Genomic DNA, 17,126 nt, shown 5'->3' on the forward strand with positions numbered 1-17,126 from the left:
ATGAAGAAAATGGAAAAAATAAGCTATTCAGGGGTGGAGGAAGTATATATATCATGTACAGTAGCTGTGTAACACCTTAGCTCACCTTTAAGTAAGACCGTAGGGAGAGCCACATTTTAATATTCTGCACCTTCTTCAGTCGGAAGTGTGGAATTTCCAATTTCAGAGCCTTCCTGGCAGAGGTGATATGGCTAAATAACTTAGCTATCAAAAATCTCTACAGGTGAAAACAAGGAATGTGTTATGTTGAGCAGTAGAGGAAGAAACCATAGTTGTAATTTACAGCTACAAAGGATGGCTGTAAAAAGAAGGTCACAAAGAGATATAGCATATACAGTATGTGTATACAAATGTATTTCTCACAGCAATACACATTGCGTACTAGTAAGCATTGCACCTCTATAAAATATATAAATTCAAGGAATTATTTTGATACAACAAAAGGCAATATAAAATAAAAAAAAATACACGAAATATAAAACATGGTATATTATTGAAGCAAACTTTATAGGTGCTGGTATTTGCTCAAATGTATAATGCACCATCCAAACATCAAATAAAGCCACAAAGTAAAATAAAAAGTTTAATTCAGCTACTTTATTAAATATTTTGTAAAACTAAAAAAGCAGAATTCTGATTAAAAAAAAGGGTTTGCCTCAATTGAAATCAGCCTGTTTGATAGGTCACCGATATCAAATCAGTGGAGGTCCAACACCTGGCACCCTCATTGATCTTTTGTTACCAGCTCCAGTAGCAACTGGTTGTAAACAGTGTAAGGGGATGATCTTCAATACCTGGGAGCAGTCACCAAATAGTGTGTTGTAGTGGTGGTGTTTCACTCCGAACACTATTTATAATGGCCTGGTGCCGGACCCGGTAACAGCTGATTGGTGATAAAGGCCGGTGTCAGACTCCACTGATATGATATTGATGATCTGTCCTTCTGACAACTGTCGCTCTCAACTCCCACATACACATGAGTGCTCAGCTCAGCCTAGTGTTCTCTATAAGGAGATAGTAGCTTCCACACTCCTCTCATCATTCTGAAAAAAAAAATTTTGTAAAGGTTAAAAGTTATTTGTATTTTTACTTTAAATCTTTGCTTTCTTTTTGGCTTCTAATGAGTTACATTTTTAAAAGTTCAAGTGGGTATTGTTAGAAATCTTTCACTGGGGGTGTATACTTTTTCCCCTCTGTGATGCTGACCAATCATAAGCAGGCGACAACATTCATGGGAACGAAGAACATGCCCCACAGTACCTTAGAGCAGGTTTCTTAGTGTGTGAGTTGTAATAACATATCTTTGATTGCACATGAGTCAGTGTGGGAGAAGGGGCAGTGACGCTGAATTTAGCTGTGTCTCATTACAACCCCCTCTATGAACTCTCATCTTTTCATAACACAGTCGCCAGTACTGCCTCTACTCCAGATATGAAGAATAGGGAAGATTGTTGTCAAATGCAGTAAAATGGAAGCTTTTTCTTACAAAGAAAAACATCCAAACCTTGCTATGCTTTGCCAAAACATAATCAAGTCTGCCAAAAGCATGTGGGGAAAACATTCTATGGTCTGATGAGAACAAGCGTGAACTTTTTGACCATAATTGCAAAAGATATGTTTTGGACAAATCTAACACTGCACATCATCAACAGAACACCATACCTACAGTGAAGCTTGGTGGAGGCAGAATTTTGCTTTGGAACTGTTTTTAAGCAGCTAGAACTAGGATTTTAGTAAAGGCAGAGGGAATAATGGATGGTTCCAAATATCAGTCAGTTGTGCAACAAAATCTTTAGGCCTCTGCTAAAAAGCTAAAGATGAAGGAAAATGTCATCCATCAGCAGGTCAATAACCCAAAGAATACCTTCAAATCAAAAAAAGAATGGCTTTATTAGAAGATCAGAGTTTTGGAATGGCACCCCTAGAGCCCAGACTTAAATCAAATTTAAAATATGTGGGTTGATCAGATGAAGATCTACACAGGAGATGACATCTCTATCTGACAGATGTGTTGCCAATAAATATGCCATGCTGATAGATTTAGACTCATACGTAATACAACTAAATGGTGTCATAAATTCAAATGTACATTAGTTTAATGATGTGCATATTTATGCAACCACATTATTTTAGTTTTTTAGTTCTCTTTTAACAGCCAAAAAGATTTCAGTTTGTTTTTGTGTTTAGTTGTACAGATTGAGTGACATTAAAGGTGGAAAAAGGTCTGAAATTATTCTTCTTGATATGATTATTTTACATGAAAAAATTGGCAATTTATCATGGGTGTGTAGACTTTTTTATATCCACTATACATCTATGCCTTTCTTTAGCATACTGCTACCATTTTCTCTTTTCACAGACTGGTTCATTTGCCCCTCGCTTTCTCACATATTTCACTCATGGTCCCCTGTTTCTCTCACAGGCAGATTTCTATGTCTTTTCTTCAGAGGAAATACATCCTATGCTTTTTTTTCATGATGACTGCCTTAATGACACTCCATTTCTCTGCACCGTCTGATTTCTCCTCCTCCTGTTTATAAGCACTTCACCTTCATATTAAATGGTGCTGGTTTCTTTTAGCAGTGCAGGGGTTAATCTGCTCAGATGCAAGCTTTCCTGCATTAAGTTTCCCGGCTGTTTACTGTTGGCCACTCCCCTCTCCTATATATTCTGGGCTCTGGCAAGCACTCATTGCCAGCATTAGCTTCATGCTGCATCGCTAGGACATGGTGGTTTGTGGTTGTTGTTTGAGAAGGCGTTAGGTGGATTTACCTAAGACTGTTGCTAGGTTTTGGTTGTGTGCTAAATTTCCCTTCTTTTCCTAGTTTTTGTTTCACCCCATCCTCCACTCCCTGGTGTTTACCTCTATTGCTTGTTTGAGTATATTTGTATGATTTTTTCCTTTAGCCCTGATTGTATTACCTTGTTAGTCTAGTTGGTGCATTATGGTACACTACTACTCCCCTCTTCCCTGGGTGGGAGAAGGGTACAGACTGATGGCAAATTTAGGAGCTAAGGCAAGGTACATGGCCCCAGAGTCTTCCCCATCAGAAACAGGGTGAGCTAGGGGGTCCTTAGCATTAGGAACAGAGAAAGAGGCCCTGGTCCCGGGACACCCAACAATAGTCGTGACACTGTTCTTTCTCAAATACTGCTCCATATTCCTTCTGCTGTAGCAGAATGCTTCACATGCCCTTCTTTCCTACCAAGGAAATGCTCTCATAGACTTTTTTCATAGCCTCTCTTCACACAAAATACTACCTATGCCCTCCTATCAAGGCTGCTTCACACTGTCCCATAAAACCATGGCTTTCCTCTTCTTACAGACTGAGAGCCTGATTCCAGCAATGTGTCATTTCCTTGGCAGTGTGCTGTTGTCACAATAAAATCATCAGCAAGAGATTATCACTACAAGGACTAGGTGTCATGTGTCCCCTGGTCCAACCCTACCCCAGCACTGTTAGCAACTATCTGGCAGCTTATTGTATATTGACAATCAGTGGTGGGAACGGGGTTACAGAGCTCCACATTGTGAGCTCTGTTAAATCTGCAAGAGAAAACTGTGATTGTTTAATAACTGATGCACCCAGTAAACTAACTGGAATCAGGGTCTATGTCCCTACATCATGCTTCTATCAGATTGTATAGCAAAAACCTACTGATACTGACAGATTACATTTAATTGGGTGGTCCACACAACCCCCCGAGGAAGCCAACTACACTAAACGTGCGTCGGGGCTAGCGTGTGCACTCTCCCCACATGGATAAGCAATAGACTGTTCTATGCACTGCGAGCAGCACTTGATTTCCCCGGTCCTCATTTCCTGTCTGTGGAGGACTGCATATGCATTTTTTGCTTTGAGCCCTGTGCACCTTTTGATCATTACATGTCTATTGGAGGTTTCTTTGTGAATAGTAAACATAAGGATGAATGACCTCGGGGAGATCAAAACATCCAACACCGCGGAGACACCATCACGTGTTTCTCAACGCAGTGATCCAGAACACTGCCCCCAGTGTTCTGGATCACTGCGTTGAGAAACACGTGATGGTGTCTCCGCGGTGTTGGATGTTTTGATCTCCCCGAGGTCATTCATCCTTATGTTTATAGTCCTTTTACTAGGCACTGCTCCTAATAGCCAGTTTCCTACTCCACACTGATGAGGGGCAAACACTCCGAAACAGCTGTCTGTGGATGGATACCATGTTTTGGCATAGGTGGTTTTCCTTTATTGGATGCTGCCCTTCCCGTGGTTGTTCCTTCCCGGTGAAAGACCGGGCTATTCATTGCTTGCGTTGAGAAACACGTGATGGTGTCTCCGCGGCTTTTCTACATGTCTTTGTGAATAGTGACGCCTGGTTCTTTATTTTCCCCATTTTAAACACTCGTCTTGTATTTTGTATTTGGGCTATATGCCCGCATTATTTCTGTGAGTGAGTTATATTAATAAAGATTCTTTTATATTATACTTAAACCATCTCATCTCATGTCACTTTATATACCCTCTTGTTTTTTGAGGGCTATTACTCCTCGGCCTAGGGACCATAAATTTCAATGTGTTTCCAATATGTCATTTATTGCTATGTATTTATTTCTATGTAATTATATAGTGGGTCCCAAGAATGATTTTCTCTGGTGGGCCCAAGGTGCTCCAGTCCGATGCTGCAAACCCATCATTGCAATTAATAATAATAATAATAATAATAATCATCATAATTTTTATTTATATAGCGCCAACATATTCCGCAGTACTTTATTTAACCTCATATGCTTAGAACATCCTAATGTTGCTAAGAAAAAATGTAATTGTGGCTGGATCAAGGCTAATCTTTACATCTATGGACGGCTTTACTCCGATTACTTCATCATCTGTGGCACTTATTACTGTACATTGACAATTAGGAAATTAATGTCAACCTGTATTTTCCTGCGGCTTTTCCCTTCATAACTGCCTCACGCATTTGCAGTATATGGAAGGACTTTAATTCTACACTACAGTAATGCTTTCCTGTAGTTTAATTGAATATTTTCTCTCCGGCTGCCCGAAGCTTCTAATAACCACTGCTCACTTTGTTTTATTAAAGGTTATCGTGGCATGCAGCTACAGTGTATTACATTTACATTGCAAGCGTCTCGCTGCATAATGCTGTGTGTGAGATGATGAAGTGAGAATATCATTGTGAGCTATGATATTTCTTTGCTTGCCTTTATTCCAGACGCTGTTTTCTGTGTGATTGTAAATTTGTGAAAATTAGAAGTTTTCAAAAACTTTTTTTTAAAACCATATGCCCTTCAGTTTTCTAAGCTGGTTTTCTTAAATCTTTGTAAAAATCAATTAATTTTTCTAAAAAAAATGTTCAAATATTCAATGTAGACATGTATAAGATCTACAGCAGTGTATGGATTTTTTTATTTTTTTAATAACAGAAGATCAGAAAATAGTTGACAATTGAAATGGCAGCAGTCACTATTTATCCCTTTACAAGATGCAATTGCATTGTTTTGTTATGGGAACAAAAGAATTTGCTAAACCAGATAAATGAGGAGAGCAAAGTCCAAATAGATTCTTCTGATGAAGATTAGAAAAGTGCAATATCCTGCACCGTTTTCCAGCTTCTGATGAAGATTGTCTTTCTGACAGCGCCTCTTTAAAGGAAATCTGCTAATGTGATTCACACCTCCCAAAAAACAATAACCCTACTCATATAGGAATGTATTAAATTGAAACATAAGGAAATCTGTACATTTACTTATAGAAGTACTCACATCAAAGTGTCTATCCTCTTCATATATTGCAGTTATCATATTCTATAGCACTGTGTACTTACAATTGCTCATTTTGCTTTTCTACCCTGCTAATTCTTCTTTTTTCTCTGCTTTGTGTAGACACAGGAAGTGTCTCTTCCCTGCATTTATCATTCCCCTCTTCATCTCCTGACCCAGCAGCTCAGCTCCTCCCGCTGCCAGAAACTTTTGCAGTGAATTATGACTCATGCAGGGAAAATTGACCTTCTGTTTCTGCATAGAGCTTAGACGGATTCAACTAGTCAGTTTTTAATCACATGATGTTTTAGAGAGGAATTAGCTGGTAGAAAGGCAAAATGAGCAAATGTCAGCATGTAAGGGGATCTAAAGACTGGTACTCACCCCTACCCCTTTAAGAACCAACTTGGTTCTTATTGTACTCTTGATATATGGTAATTGCTATTATGTCTCTATATACTGCTATGTACATATGATTATATATTGTCTTTTTTGCGTATGTGTTATGCCTTTCAATCTGCTAAATGTATATATTTGCTATTTGGGGTAGTTGTTAAATAGGGAAAGCGTAGTACTGAAGTTTGCCCACTAGATGGAGTACCTTAGAATAGTGTACATAGTAATAGATAGGAGTTCCACATAGTTAGAAGAACTGAAGACCGCGCACACGAGGTAGATTTAAGGTGGTTTATTGAAGCCTACGCGTTTCAAGAGCTATCTTGCTCTCTTCTTCAGGGCATATCATATGATATGCCCTGAAGAAGAGAGCAAGATAGCTCTTGAAACGCGTAGGCTTCAATAAACCACCTTAAATCTACCTCGTGTGCGCGGTCTTCAGTTCGCCTAAGACTATTACCTCCAGCATCCCTTTGGATTCTTGTGGAGACCTGCTGCTACGATTATGCCTTCTTGGGAGTTGTGACCCAGTTTCACAACACCAATAGGTGAGCACATTCCCTACAAAGGACTGTATGTGTGTTTTTTAAACAGTGTGACACATTGGGGGCGCCTTGTTTTTTCTCTTTTTTACATAGTTAGAAGAGGGAGAACATCCTCATTTCAGTCAGAAGGAGCCAGGGTGCCCAGACAGTCCACACGGGCTTAAGTGCTGGGGATGACAGCAGTGACCACGCAACATTAACTAAGGGAGAAGCCCAGCCATCCTCAACATCCGGCCTGTACAGCAGTATGCCAGAACAGCAGCAAGCAAGGAGACTAAAGACAGAAACGGTGACAGGACAGGGATGCAGGTAGCTCCGGTATGTGGAGCATTGGAGGATGCCCTCAGAACCGATGCAAAATGGCTGAGGCAATCTCAGATGCAGTGAGCTTGGACCAGGAGTGCCCTGGGTCATCGGAAAGTACAGTACAGATGGGCAGGTCACTTGCCAAGTGGCCACTGACTTCGGAGGCTGATAATCTCTTGTCTGGGGTGAAACAGACTAAGAAAGGTCTATCCGTAGCAGAGCTTGAATGGGAGGATGCTGTGGAACCGTCCAAGGCAATATTGCCTTGCGCAGGCGTGTACTCCGGAGGACAGAGAATGAACTTCAATCCAATATTGCGGCAAGCATGCAGCCAGCGGGTAAGGAAAGGGTGAATCAAACACCCAAAAACCCCGCCCATATGACCCAAAACCGGGCCCGCCAAATTCAGATGACAGGTTCCCTTTAACCTCGCCCACACACCAATGATTGACAGCTTTTTATGTACACTGTGCATACAGAAATCTGCTTATCAGTGGTTGGGACATTATGTGTGATACAGTCCACTGAGCTGTGTATCTAAGCCCATCATGTGTGATACAGTCCACTGAGCTGTGTATCTAAGCCCATCATGTGCGATACAGTCCACCGAGCTGTGCATCTAAGCCCATCATGTGTGATACAGTCCATTGAGTTATGTATCTAAGCCCACCATGTGGGATAAAGTCCACTGAGCTGTGTATCTACGTCCATCAAGTGTGATACAGGTTGCTGAGAACTGTATGTAAGCCAATCATGCGTAATGCAGTCCACTAAGCCATGTATCTAAGCTTACCATGGAATACAATTTGCTGAGCATTGTATCTAAGCCTACCAAGTGTGAGACAGCACGCTGAGTTGTGTATCTAAGTGATGAGCCATGTATCTAAACCTATCATGTGTGGTACAGTCTGCCAACCCATGTATCTAATCCTATCATGTGTAATACAGTCCGTGTATCTAATCTTATTCATAGTTTATTTAATCCTATTCAGTGTGAGCAGCATTGCCAGTGGTTCTTGTTGACACTGTCCACATCTTTGTATCACTTTCCAGTCTCCAACAAAATAGCTGCACCGTGATCCTAATGTGCATCCTCCCTTATCCTTTTGCAAACACCCAGATAGGTAGGAGAGGAGTGAAATCATCCACAAGTGAACAGATCCTGCCCACATGTACTGCAGTCTTAAAGTGAACCTGTCACCAGATTTGGCTGATATGAGATGCAGCCACTGTCTTTCAGGGCTGATATACTACATTCTATAATGCTGTATATCTGCCCCCAACCCAACCTGCAAAAGACCTTGGTCCGGCGCCTCCCTTCTTGTGATGCCATTCCTCCTTCTTGCTTCATGGGGATGACACGTCTCCTCGGCACAGCGCTCCTGAGTAGGCACACTTCTCTGCCATGTTGAGGGCAGAGCAAAATACTGCAGCGCGCAGGTGCCAGGAAAGGTCAAAGAGCCCCGGCGCATGCGCACTGCAGTACTTTGCTGTGTCCCCGACAGGGCAGAGAAGTATGCCTACTCAGGAGTGCTGTGCCGAGGAGACTGTGTGGATGATTACCTTGGCTTATCTATGGACTCATCACACTTCCCACCCCCTAACAAATGTCCCACTTTAGTATTCTTTAAATGATGTGCTTGTTTCTTTTTAATCTATTTGTAATCTTGCCTGAAGAAGGAGCCTCTGTGCTCTGAAAGCTTGCAAACATATTATTTTCTGGTTAGCCAATAAAGGTATCACTCCTAGAATACTTCTGTCATCATTGGGCAGAAAAGTATTCACATGTATATATTGAAAAAGCAATTTCTTCTAACTTACACACAATGGCACCCCGGGGTGCTGTGTTTGTAGGTGGAGAAAGGCAATCAGATTAAAACATAAGTCCCTCCAACATGTTTCACCTTATACACGGCGTCATCAGTGAAAGGGACCAATAAACAATGATGATGCTTCACTTGAGACGGATCCCTACATTTAAGATTCTTGTCCTCTGCAGGTCTCTTGATGCATCAATAATTTTCTGCCATCTGAACATGCTGCACGTGACTGCTGCAGCCAATCTGTGGCATAAACACAGATTATAATACAGCTAGAGATTAGTTGTGCTAAAACACCATGGCTTCAGCAAAAAGAAGAAACCGTTGGGGGACCGAGCTGTGTGAAATTAAAAAGGTGTGCATCAATGAGGTCAGTATGCCTTTTTTAAATTTCTGTATGCCATTCTGAGCTGCTTACATTTTTCAAAATTCAAGTGGAACTGAATTATTGAATCTTACAAAAGTCTACATTTGCCAAAATGTGGATATTTTTGTTTGTAATTAGCTTCCACACCGATTCCACCCCTGACAAATCATTTACGAAACGCGCGTTGGGGTGTTTTTGGTGGGTGAGCCTATTTCATCTTAGCTGCCAGGATATATACTATCATATCTTATATGGATTGACTTTTTGCTTAAGTATAATTTTCCTCTGGCAAACCACTCTCATTTCCATTGTGCATATGTCATTATGAATTAATTACGTTTTATCTTTTCTACACCGATTATTACTTCTAAGGGTTCTTTTCCTTTGGTTTACCCAACAACACATGTCAATTGTGTCCTCTGTGTTGGGACAACTGCCATTATGAATTTATTTGTCTTAATAGTTTTTTGCAATAAACGTTATTTATTAATTTGATTACATTTTTATCTGTCCTGCACTTTATCATTATTGGTATCTGTTTCATAAAGGGCAGTAAAAAATCATATATTCACCTCTCGAGCCCCTTCACATCACCCGTCCAATCCTCGCCGTATCTTCAGATCACCGCTGCTTGTGATGAAATCACAGGGTCTCTCACACTAATCCGGTACTTACAGCTTTGATGAGGGCCGGGGAAGGTTCTGCAGAAGCATGAAAAAGGTCATGGCGCGCGCTGTGATCTTGCGCGCATGCGCAAAACCCTCCCAGGCTCTATCAAAACTGGAAAGTCCGGGCTCAACGTGAGAGGCTCAGGGATTTTAGCAGCAATCTGAAGATGTGGTAAGGACTGGACAGGTGATGAGGAGTGGAGGGACCAGAGAGATGACTGGTGAGGTGAATTTAAGGAGTTTCTTCTCTTTTTTTTTTACATATTATGTTTATTATCTGGGATCTGGGGAGACATTAAAGCATAAGAGACATTACATTTTTGTAGAATAACCTCTTGAAGCGAATTTCCTGGGAAAATATGCAAGAACTGAGAAACTCGAATTGTGCCTGATCTCTACTTGCCGGCGTGTTCAGGTGAGAATAATGTTACTTTCCCCTATAGGATATATTAGAAAATTTCATGTGCTCATATGTGCTGCTAATTTTTGCTTGTGAATGTTTAATGATAGGTGTATGTTACGTGACACGTCGGATAATCTGATTAGATTCGGGAGTACGTTACCTGTTACATTTACATGGTGTGTATAAGACTCAGGTTCCTTTACTCACATCTAGAAATGTCAGCATGCAGCAATCACAATGACTATTATTATCCTTTGATAACAACTGCCTTTTTCATTTAATTGTATGGTGCATTGTACAAGATATACAATTTGTAAAGCACAAAACACTGTTATTGTACTGCTCCAATTGTGCCTCCTGGTACTTTACATTCCCTGCTGCTAATTAGATTTTTTTTACAATTTAGAGCCGTGTGAGGTGATGTGTCTTTAAAACAGCAAATAATTAGTATTATAAAAAAAAAAAACAAGTCTAACAGTAAGCATACTGTAAAAAGGGAAATGTCTTCAATTTTACAAGCCTTCCAACTCTTTTCACTTTTGACACCTAATCTGAGAGTAGCATAAAGTAGAGACAGAGACCCTGATTCCAGCAATGTGTCACTTGCCAGGCTGCTTGCTGTACTTTTGATTAAACCACTCTTTTATCATCAGGTTATCACTAGAGGACTAGTAAACCTGCTGCCATGTAATCCTCCATATTCATGAGCTCTGTATAGTCCTAAAAATGAACCATACGGCGCTGCTTAGTTGCTCCAGGTGAATAAGCAGCAAATATATGGACGAGATCACTCCCAATCGTCCCAGAAGTGGTTAGTCAAAGAAAGCTATATGTAATATTTGCGCTAAGGACACCTATATGAAGCTATAAATAGTTAAAATGCTAGGACATGTCATAAGCAAGGTTCTTCGTTAAAGACTAGGATTAACAAGATGTGTTTACCTTAATATCAAGGAAAAGGAAAACTGCAGGCAGTGGCGGCCGCGTGTGTATAGCTAAAGCCGACAAGGTGCAGGACCTTGTGTGACGTCACAGTCACGTGATGTGTACACGTGACCAGCTACAGAGCTGCGGAGCTAAGGAGCTACGAATAGCACACAGGACCAACTAATCCTACGCGTTTCAGAGGCACTGACTCCTTCATCAGGGATGCCTGTTCACGGCAGTCACCAAGCTCTGGGGGAGTACGCTAGTCACCGGCCGGGACAGCGTCTCCTATACCACCATTTGCTCTGCAACATATTGGATATTTTTGGAACAGAGATTCAGAGAAGGCTTCAGATACCAACCTTTAACCCCTTAAGCCCCGAGGGTGGTTTGCACATTAATGACCGGGCCAATTTTTACAATTCTGACCACTGTCTCTTTATGAGGTTATAACTCTCGAACGCTTCAACAAATCTTGGCGATTCTGACATTGTTTTCTCGTGAGATATTCTACTTCATGTTATTGGTAAAATTTATTCGATATAACTTGCGTTTATTTGTGAAAAAAATGGAAATTTGGCGAAAATTTTGAAAATTTCACAATTTTCCAACTTTGAATTTTTATGCCCTTAAATCACAGAGATATGTCATGCAAAATACTTAATAAATAACATTTCCCACATGTCTACTTTACATCAGCACAATTTTGGAACCAACATTTTTTTTTGCTAGGGAGTTATAAGGGTTAAAAGTTGACCAGAAATTTCTCATTTTTACAACACCTTTTTTTTTTAGGGACCACATCTCATTTGAAGTCATTTTGAGGGGTCTATATGATAGAAAATACCCAAGTGTGACACCATTCTAAAAACTGCACCCCTCAAGGTGCTCAAAACCACTTTCAAGAAGTTTATTAACCCTTCAGGTGTTTCACAGGAATTTTTGGAATGTTTAAATAAAAATGAACATTTAACTTTTTTTCACACAAAATTTATTTCGGCTCCAATTTGTTTTATTTTACCAAGGGTAACTGGAGAAAATGGACCACAAAAGTTGTTGTACAATTTGTCCTGAGTACGCTGATACCCCATATGTGGGTGTAAACCATTGTTTGGGTGCATGGCAGAGCTCGGAAGGGAAGGAGCGCCATTTGACTTTTCAATGCAAAATTGACTGGAATTTATATGGGACGCCATGTTGCGTTTGGAGAGCCCCTGATGTGCCTAAACAATGAAACCCCCCACCAGTGAGACCATTTTGGAAAGTGGACCCCCTAAGGAACTTATCTAGATGTGTGGTGAGCACTTTGACCCACCAAGTGCTTCACAGAAGTTTATAATGCAGAGCCGTAAAAATAAAAAATCATATTTTTTCACAAAAATGATCTTTTCACCCCCAATTTTTTATTTTCCCAAGGGTAAGAGAAGAAATTAGACCCAAAAAATTGTTGTGCAATTGTCCTGAGTACGCTGATACCCCATATGTGGGTGTAAACCATTGTTTGGGTGCATGGCAGAGCTTGGAAGGGAAGGAGCGCCATTTGACTTTTCAATGCAAAATTGACTGGAATTTATATGGGACGCCATGTTGCGTTTGGAGAGCCCCTGATGTGCCTAAACAATGAAACCCCCCACAAGTGACACCATTTTGGAAAGTGGACCCACTAAGGAACTTATCTAGATGTGTGATGAGCACTTTGACAAACCAAGTGCTTCACAGAAGTTTATAATGCAGAGCCGTAAAAATAAAAAATCATATTTTTTCACAAAAATTATCTTTTCGCCCCAATTCTTTATTTTCCTAAGGGTAAGAGAAGAAATTAGACCACAAAAGTTGTTGTGCAATTTGTCCTGAGTACAACGATACCCCATATGTGGGGGTAAACCACTGTTTGGGCGCATAGCAGAGCTCGGAAGGGAAGGAGCGCCATTTGACTTTTCAATGCAAAATTGACTGGAATTGAGATGGGACACCATGTTGCGTTTGGAGAGCCCCTGATGTGCCTAAACATTAAAACCCCCCACAAGTGACACCATTTTGGAAAGTAGACCCCCTAAGGAACTTATCTAGATGGGTTTTGAGAGCTTTGAACCCCCAAGTGTTTCACTACAGTTTATAACGCAGAGCCGTGAAAATAAAAATTCTTTTTTTTTTCAGAAAAATTATTTTTTAGCCCCCAGTTTTGTATTTTCAGAAGGGTAACAGGATAAATTGGATCCCAAAAGTTGTTGTCCAATTTGTCCTGAGTACGCTGATACCCCATATGTGGGGGGAACCACTGTTTGGGCACATGGCAGAGCTCGGAAGGGAAGGAGCGCCATTTGGAATTCAGACTTGGATTGATTGGTCTGCATTTCCAGAGCCCCTGATGTACCCAAACAGTACAAACCCCCTACAAGTGACCCCATATTGGAAACTAGACCTCCCAAGGAACTTATCTAGATATGTTGTGAGAACTTTGAACCCCAAAGTGTTTCACTACAGTTTATAACGCAGAGCCGTGAAAATAAAAATTATTTTTTTTTTCCACAAAAATGATTTTTAGCCCCCCAAATTTTTATTTACCCAAGGATAACAAGGGAACTTGGATCCCAAATATTGTTGTCCAATTTGTCCCGAGTACGCTGATGCCCCATATGTTGGGGTAAACCCCTGTTTGGGCGCACGGGAAAGCTCGGAAGGGAAGGAGCACTGTTTTACTTTTTCAACGCAGAATTGTCTGGAATTGAGATCGGACGCCATGTCGCGTTTGGAGAGCCCCTGATGTGCCTGAACAGTGGAAACTCCCCAATTCTACCTGAAACTCTAATCCAAACACACCCCTAACACTAATCCCATCTGTAACCCTAACCACACCCCTAACCCTGACATACCCCTAATTCTAATCCCAACCCTACTCCCAACCGTAAATGTAATCCAAACCCTAACCCTAACTTTAGCCCCAACCCTAACTTTAGCTCCAACCCTAGCTCCAACCCTAACCCTAGCCATAACCCTAGCCCTAACCCTAACCCTAGCCCTAACCCTAACCCTAACCCTAGCCCTAATGGGAAAATGAAAATAAATACATTTTTTTAATTTTATTATTTTTCCCTAACTATGGGGGTGATGAAGGGGGTTTGATTTACTTTTATAGCGTTTTTTATATCGGATTTTTATGATTGGCAGCTGTCACACACTAAAGGACGCTTTTTATAGCAAAAAAGTTTTTGCGTCTCCACATTTTGAGACCTATAATTTTTCCGTATTTTGGTCCACAGAGTCATGTGAGGTCTTGTTTTTTGCGGGACGAGTTGACGTTTTTATTGGTAACATTTTTGGACATGTAACAGTTTTTGATCGCTTTTTATTCCGATTTTTGTGAGGCAGAATGACCAAAAACCAGCTATTCATGAATTTCTTTTGGGGGAGGCGTTTATACCGTTCCACGTTTGGTAAAATTGATAAAGCAGTTTTATTCATCAGGTCAGTACAATTACAGCGATATCTCATTTATATCATTTTTTTATGTTTTGGCGCTTTTATACGATAAAAGCTATTTTATAGAAAAAATAATTATTTTGGCATCGCTTTATTCCGAGGACTATAACTTTTTTATCTTTTTGGTTATGATGCTTTGTCATGGCTCGTTTTTTGCGGGACAAGATGACGTTTTCAGCGGTTCCATGGTTATTTAGATCCGTCTTTTTGATCGCGTGTTATTCCACTTTTTGTTCGGCAGTATGATAATAAAGCGTTGTTTTTTTGGCTCGTTTTTTTTTTTTTTTCTTACGGTGTTCACTGAAGGGGTTAACTAGTGGGACAGTTTTATAGGTTGGGTCGTTACGGACGCGGCGATACTAAATATGTGTACTTTTATTGTTTTTTTTTTTTTTAGATAAAGAAATATATTTATGGGAATATTATTTTTTTTTTCTTCTTTATTTAGGATTTTTTTTTTTTTACACATGTGAAATTTTTTTTTTTTTACTTTTTTACTTTGTCCCAGGGGGGACATCACAGATCGCCGATCTGATAGTTTGCATAGCACTCTATCAGATCGGCGATCATACTTTCATCAGAGCAGGCTGCTCTGCAGCCTGCTCCGACCCGGAAGTACTCCCTGCAGGACCCGGATGCAGCCCCGCGGCCATTGTGGATCCGGGGCCTGCATGGAGAAGACGCTCGGTACAAGGTGAGTACATCGCCTTGTACCGATCGTCTCAGGGAAGCACGCAGGGAGCCCCCTCCCTGCGCGATGCTTCCCTGTACCGCCGGTACACCGCGATCATGTTTGATCGCGGTGTGCCGGGGGTTAATGTGCCGGGGGCGGTCCGTGACCGCTCCTGGCACATAGTGCCGGATGTCAGCTGCGATAGGCAGCTGACACCCGGCCGCGATCGGCCGCGCTCCCCCCGTGAGCGCGGCCGATCGGCTATGACGTACTATCCCGTCGGTGGGAATTAAGGCCCACCCCACCTCGATGGGATAGTACGTCATATGGGATTAAGGGGTTAAGTGCATGAGTGAAGGACCTTTCCGCATGCCAGCACTGGATACAGTTTTCCTTTTCCTTGATATGAAGGTAAACACATCTTGTTAATCCTAGTCTTTAACGAAGAATCTTGCTTATGACATGTCCTAGCATTTTAACTATTTATAGCTTCATATAGGTGTCCTTAGCGCAAATATTACATATAGCTTTCTCTGTATAGTCTTGCCACTACCACTGATTGGCAGCTTTCTGGATATGCACAGTGTACGCAGAGAGCTGCCAATCAGTGATGTGGGCAGGGTTATACAGAGCTCCACCTTTAGTGAACTGGTAGATTTTCAGGATACTAAAAAAAAATATCAAAACTGCTGCAAGCAGCCCAGTAAGTGACACATTGTTGGAATCAGAGTCTCTGCCCCTACATCATGTTGCTCTCAGATGGAGCAGCAAAAACCTGGTAGCAGATTCCCTTTAACTGTGCATAGCTTTCTCAAATGGGCGCATGCTGTGACCGGTTGATAAACTGGCATACAATGGCATCTCTGTAAATGAAGTAAATGATAAAATTATTTTTGGTATGAAGAAGGCTGGCTGGATTTTTTGGAAAGGTGATGAAAACTCCTTGATGAGTTTCTTGGCCATTAAACAAATAAATGTTAACGTAGAAGAAGCTTTTTAAAATTGCATAAAGTCATCATGAAACTCAAATGTAAACCATTATACCATGCTAACCTGTTTATATGTCCGCTCTGCCACGCACATCAGGAAGAAGAACATCCAGGAGAGACAGATGCGAAGCACCAGATTAATGAATGACAGAATGAAGAGGAGAGGTGTCGGGGGTCCACCACAGAAGATTGCCAGGTACTCCTTGCTGGTCAGTGAAAATATCTGTTCCATGTCCCGTTGACATATATGGAAGAAAAAGGGGAAGACGCCCAAAGCCAGAGTGACCACATTCCCTAGCATTTGATATCCCACGCCATGCTCATAGGAGCTCACCTGCACATAACAAAACAATCCATTACTCCTGAAAGTACAAGTTGCATGTTTTTCCCATAGCAATATAGCATTTAGCACTTAGCTTTAGTATTTTAGTTTAGGTCTATAAGTCTATATGTCTCTCATAAATTCTCTAAAAAATATATAAGAAAATAATTTAATTTTGGACCTGATAGTCTGACATTGTAGTTTGGTGGTCTGGACTTTCCGCACCACTCTGTCTACAATATAAGGCTGCAGTCACACTAGCAGTATTTGGTCAGTATTTTACCTCAGTATATGTAAGCCAAAACCAGGAGTGGGTGATAAATACAGAAGTGGTGCAGATGTTTCTATTATACTTTTCCTCTAATTGTTCCACTCCTGGTTTTGGCTTACTAGTACTGAGGTAAAAAAACACTGATCAAATACTGCTAGTGTGACGGCAGCCTAAGACTGATAAGCTCTGCTCGCT

The 17,126-nt window shown here is 41.0% G+C and overlaps 1 protein-coding gene across 2 annotated transcripts in view; it reads right to left on the reverse strand.

Annotated features, from left to right (window-relative positions):
• PHTF1 (putative homeodomain transcription factor 1) overlaps positions 1 to 17,126 on the reverse strand; it is a 255,671-nt gene that overhangs the window by 34,470 nt on the left and 204,075 nt on the right. For both annotated transcript variants that reach the window (XM_077294934.1, XM_077294933.1), the window contains exons 13-14: positions 16,403 to 16,672; positions 86 to 217 (exon numbers count right to left, since the gene is read on the reverse strand). In XM_077294934.1, the coding sequence (XP_077151049.1) occupies positions 86 to 217; positions 16,403 to 16,672 (402 nt within the window). The remainder of the gene's footprint in view (positions 1 to 85; positions 218 to 16,402; positions 16,673 to 17,126) is intronic.

Source organism: Ranitomeya variabilis, chromosome 3 (assembly GCF_051348905.1).
Source record: "Ranitomeya variabilis isolate aRanVar5 chromosome 3, aRanVar5.hap1, whole genome shotgun sequence".
Lineage (NCBI taxonomy): Eukaryota > Metazoa > Chordata > Amphibia > Anura > Dendrobatidae > Ranitomeya > Ranitomeya variabilis.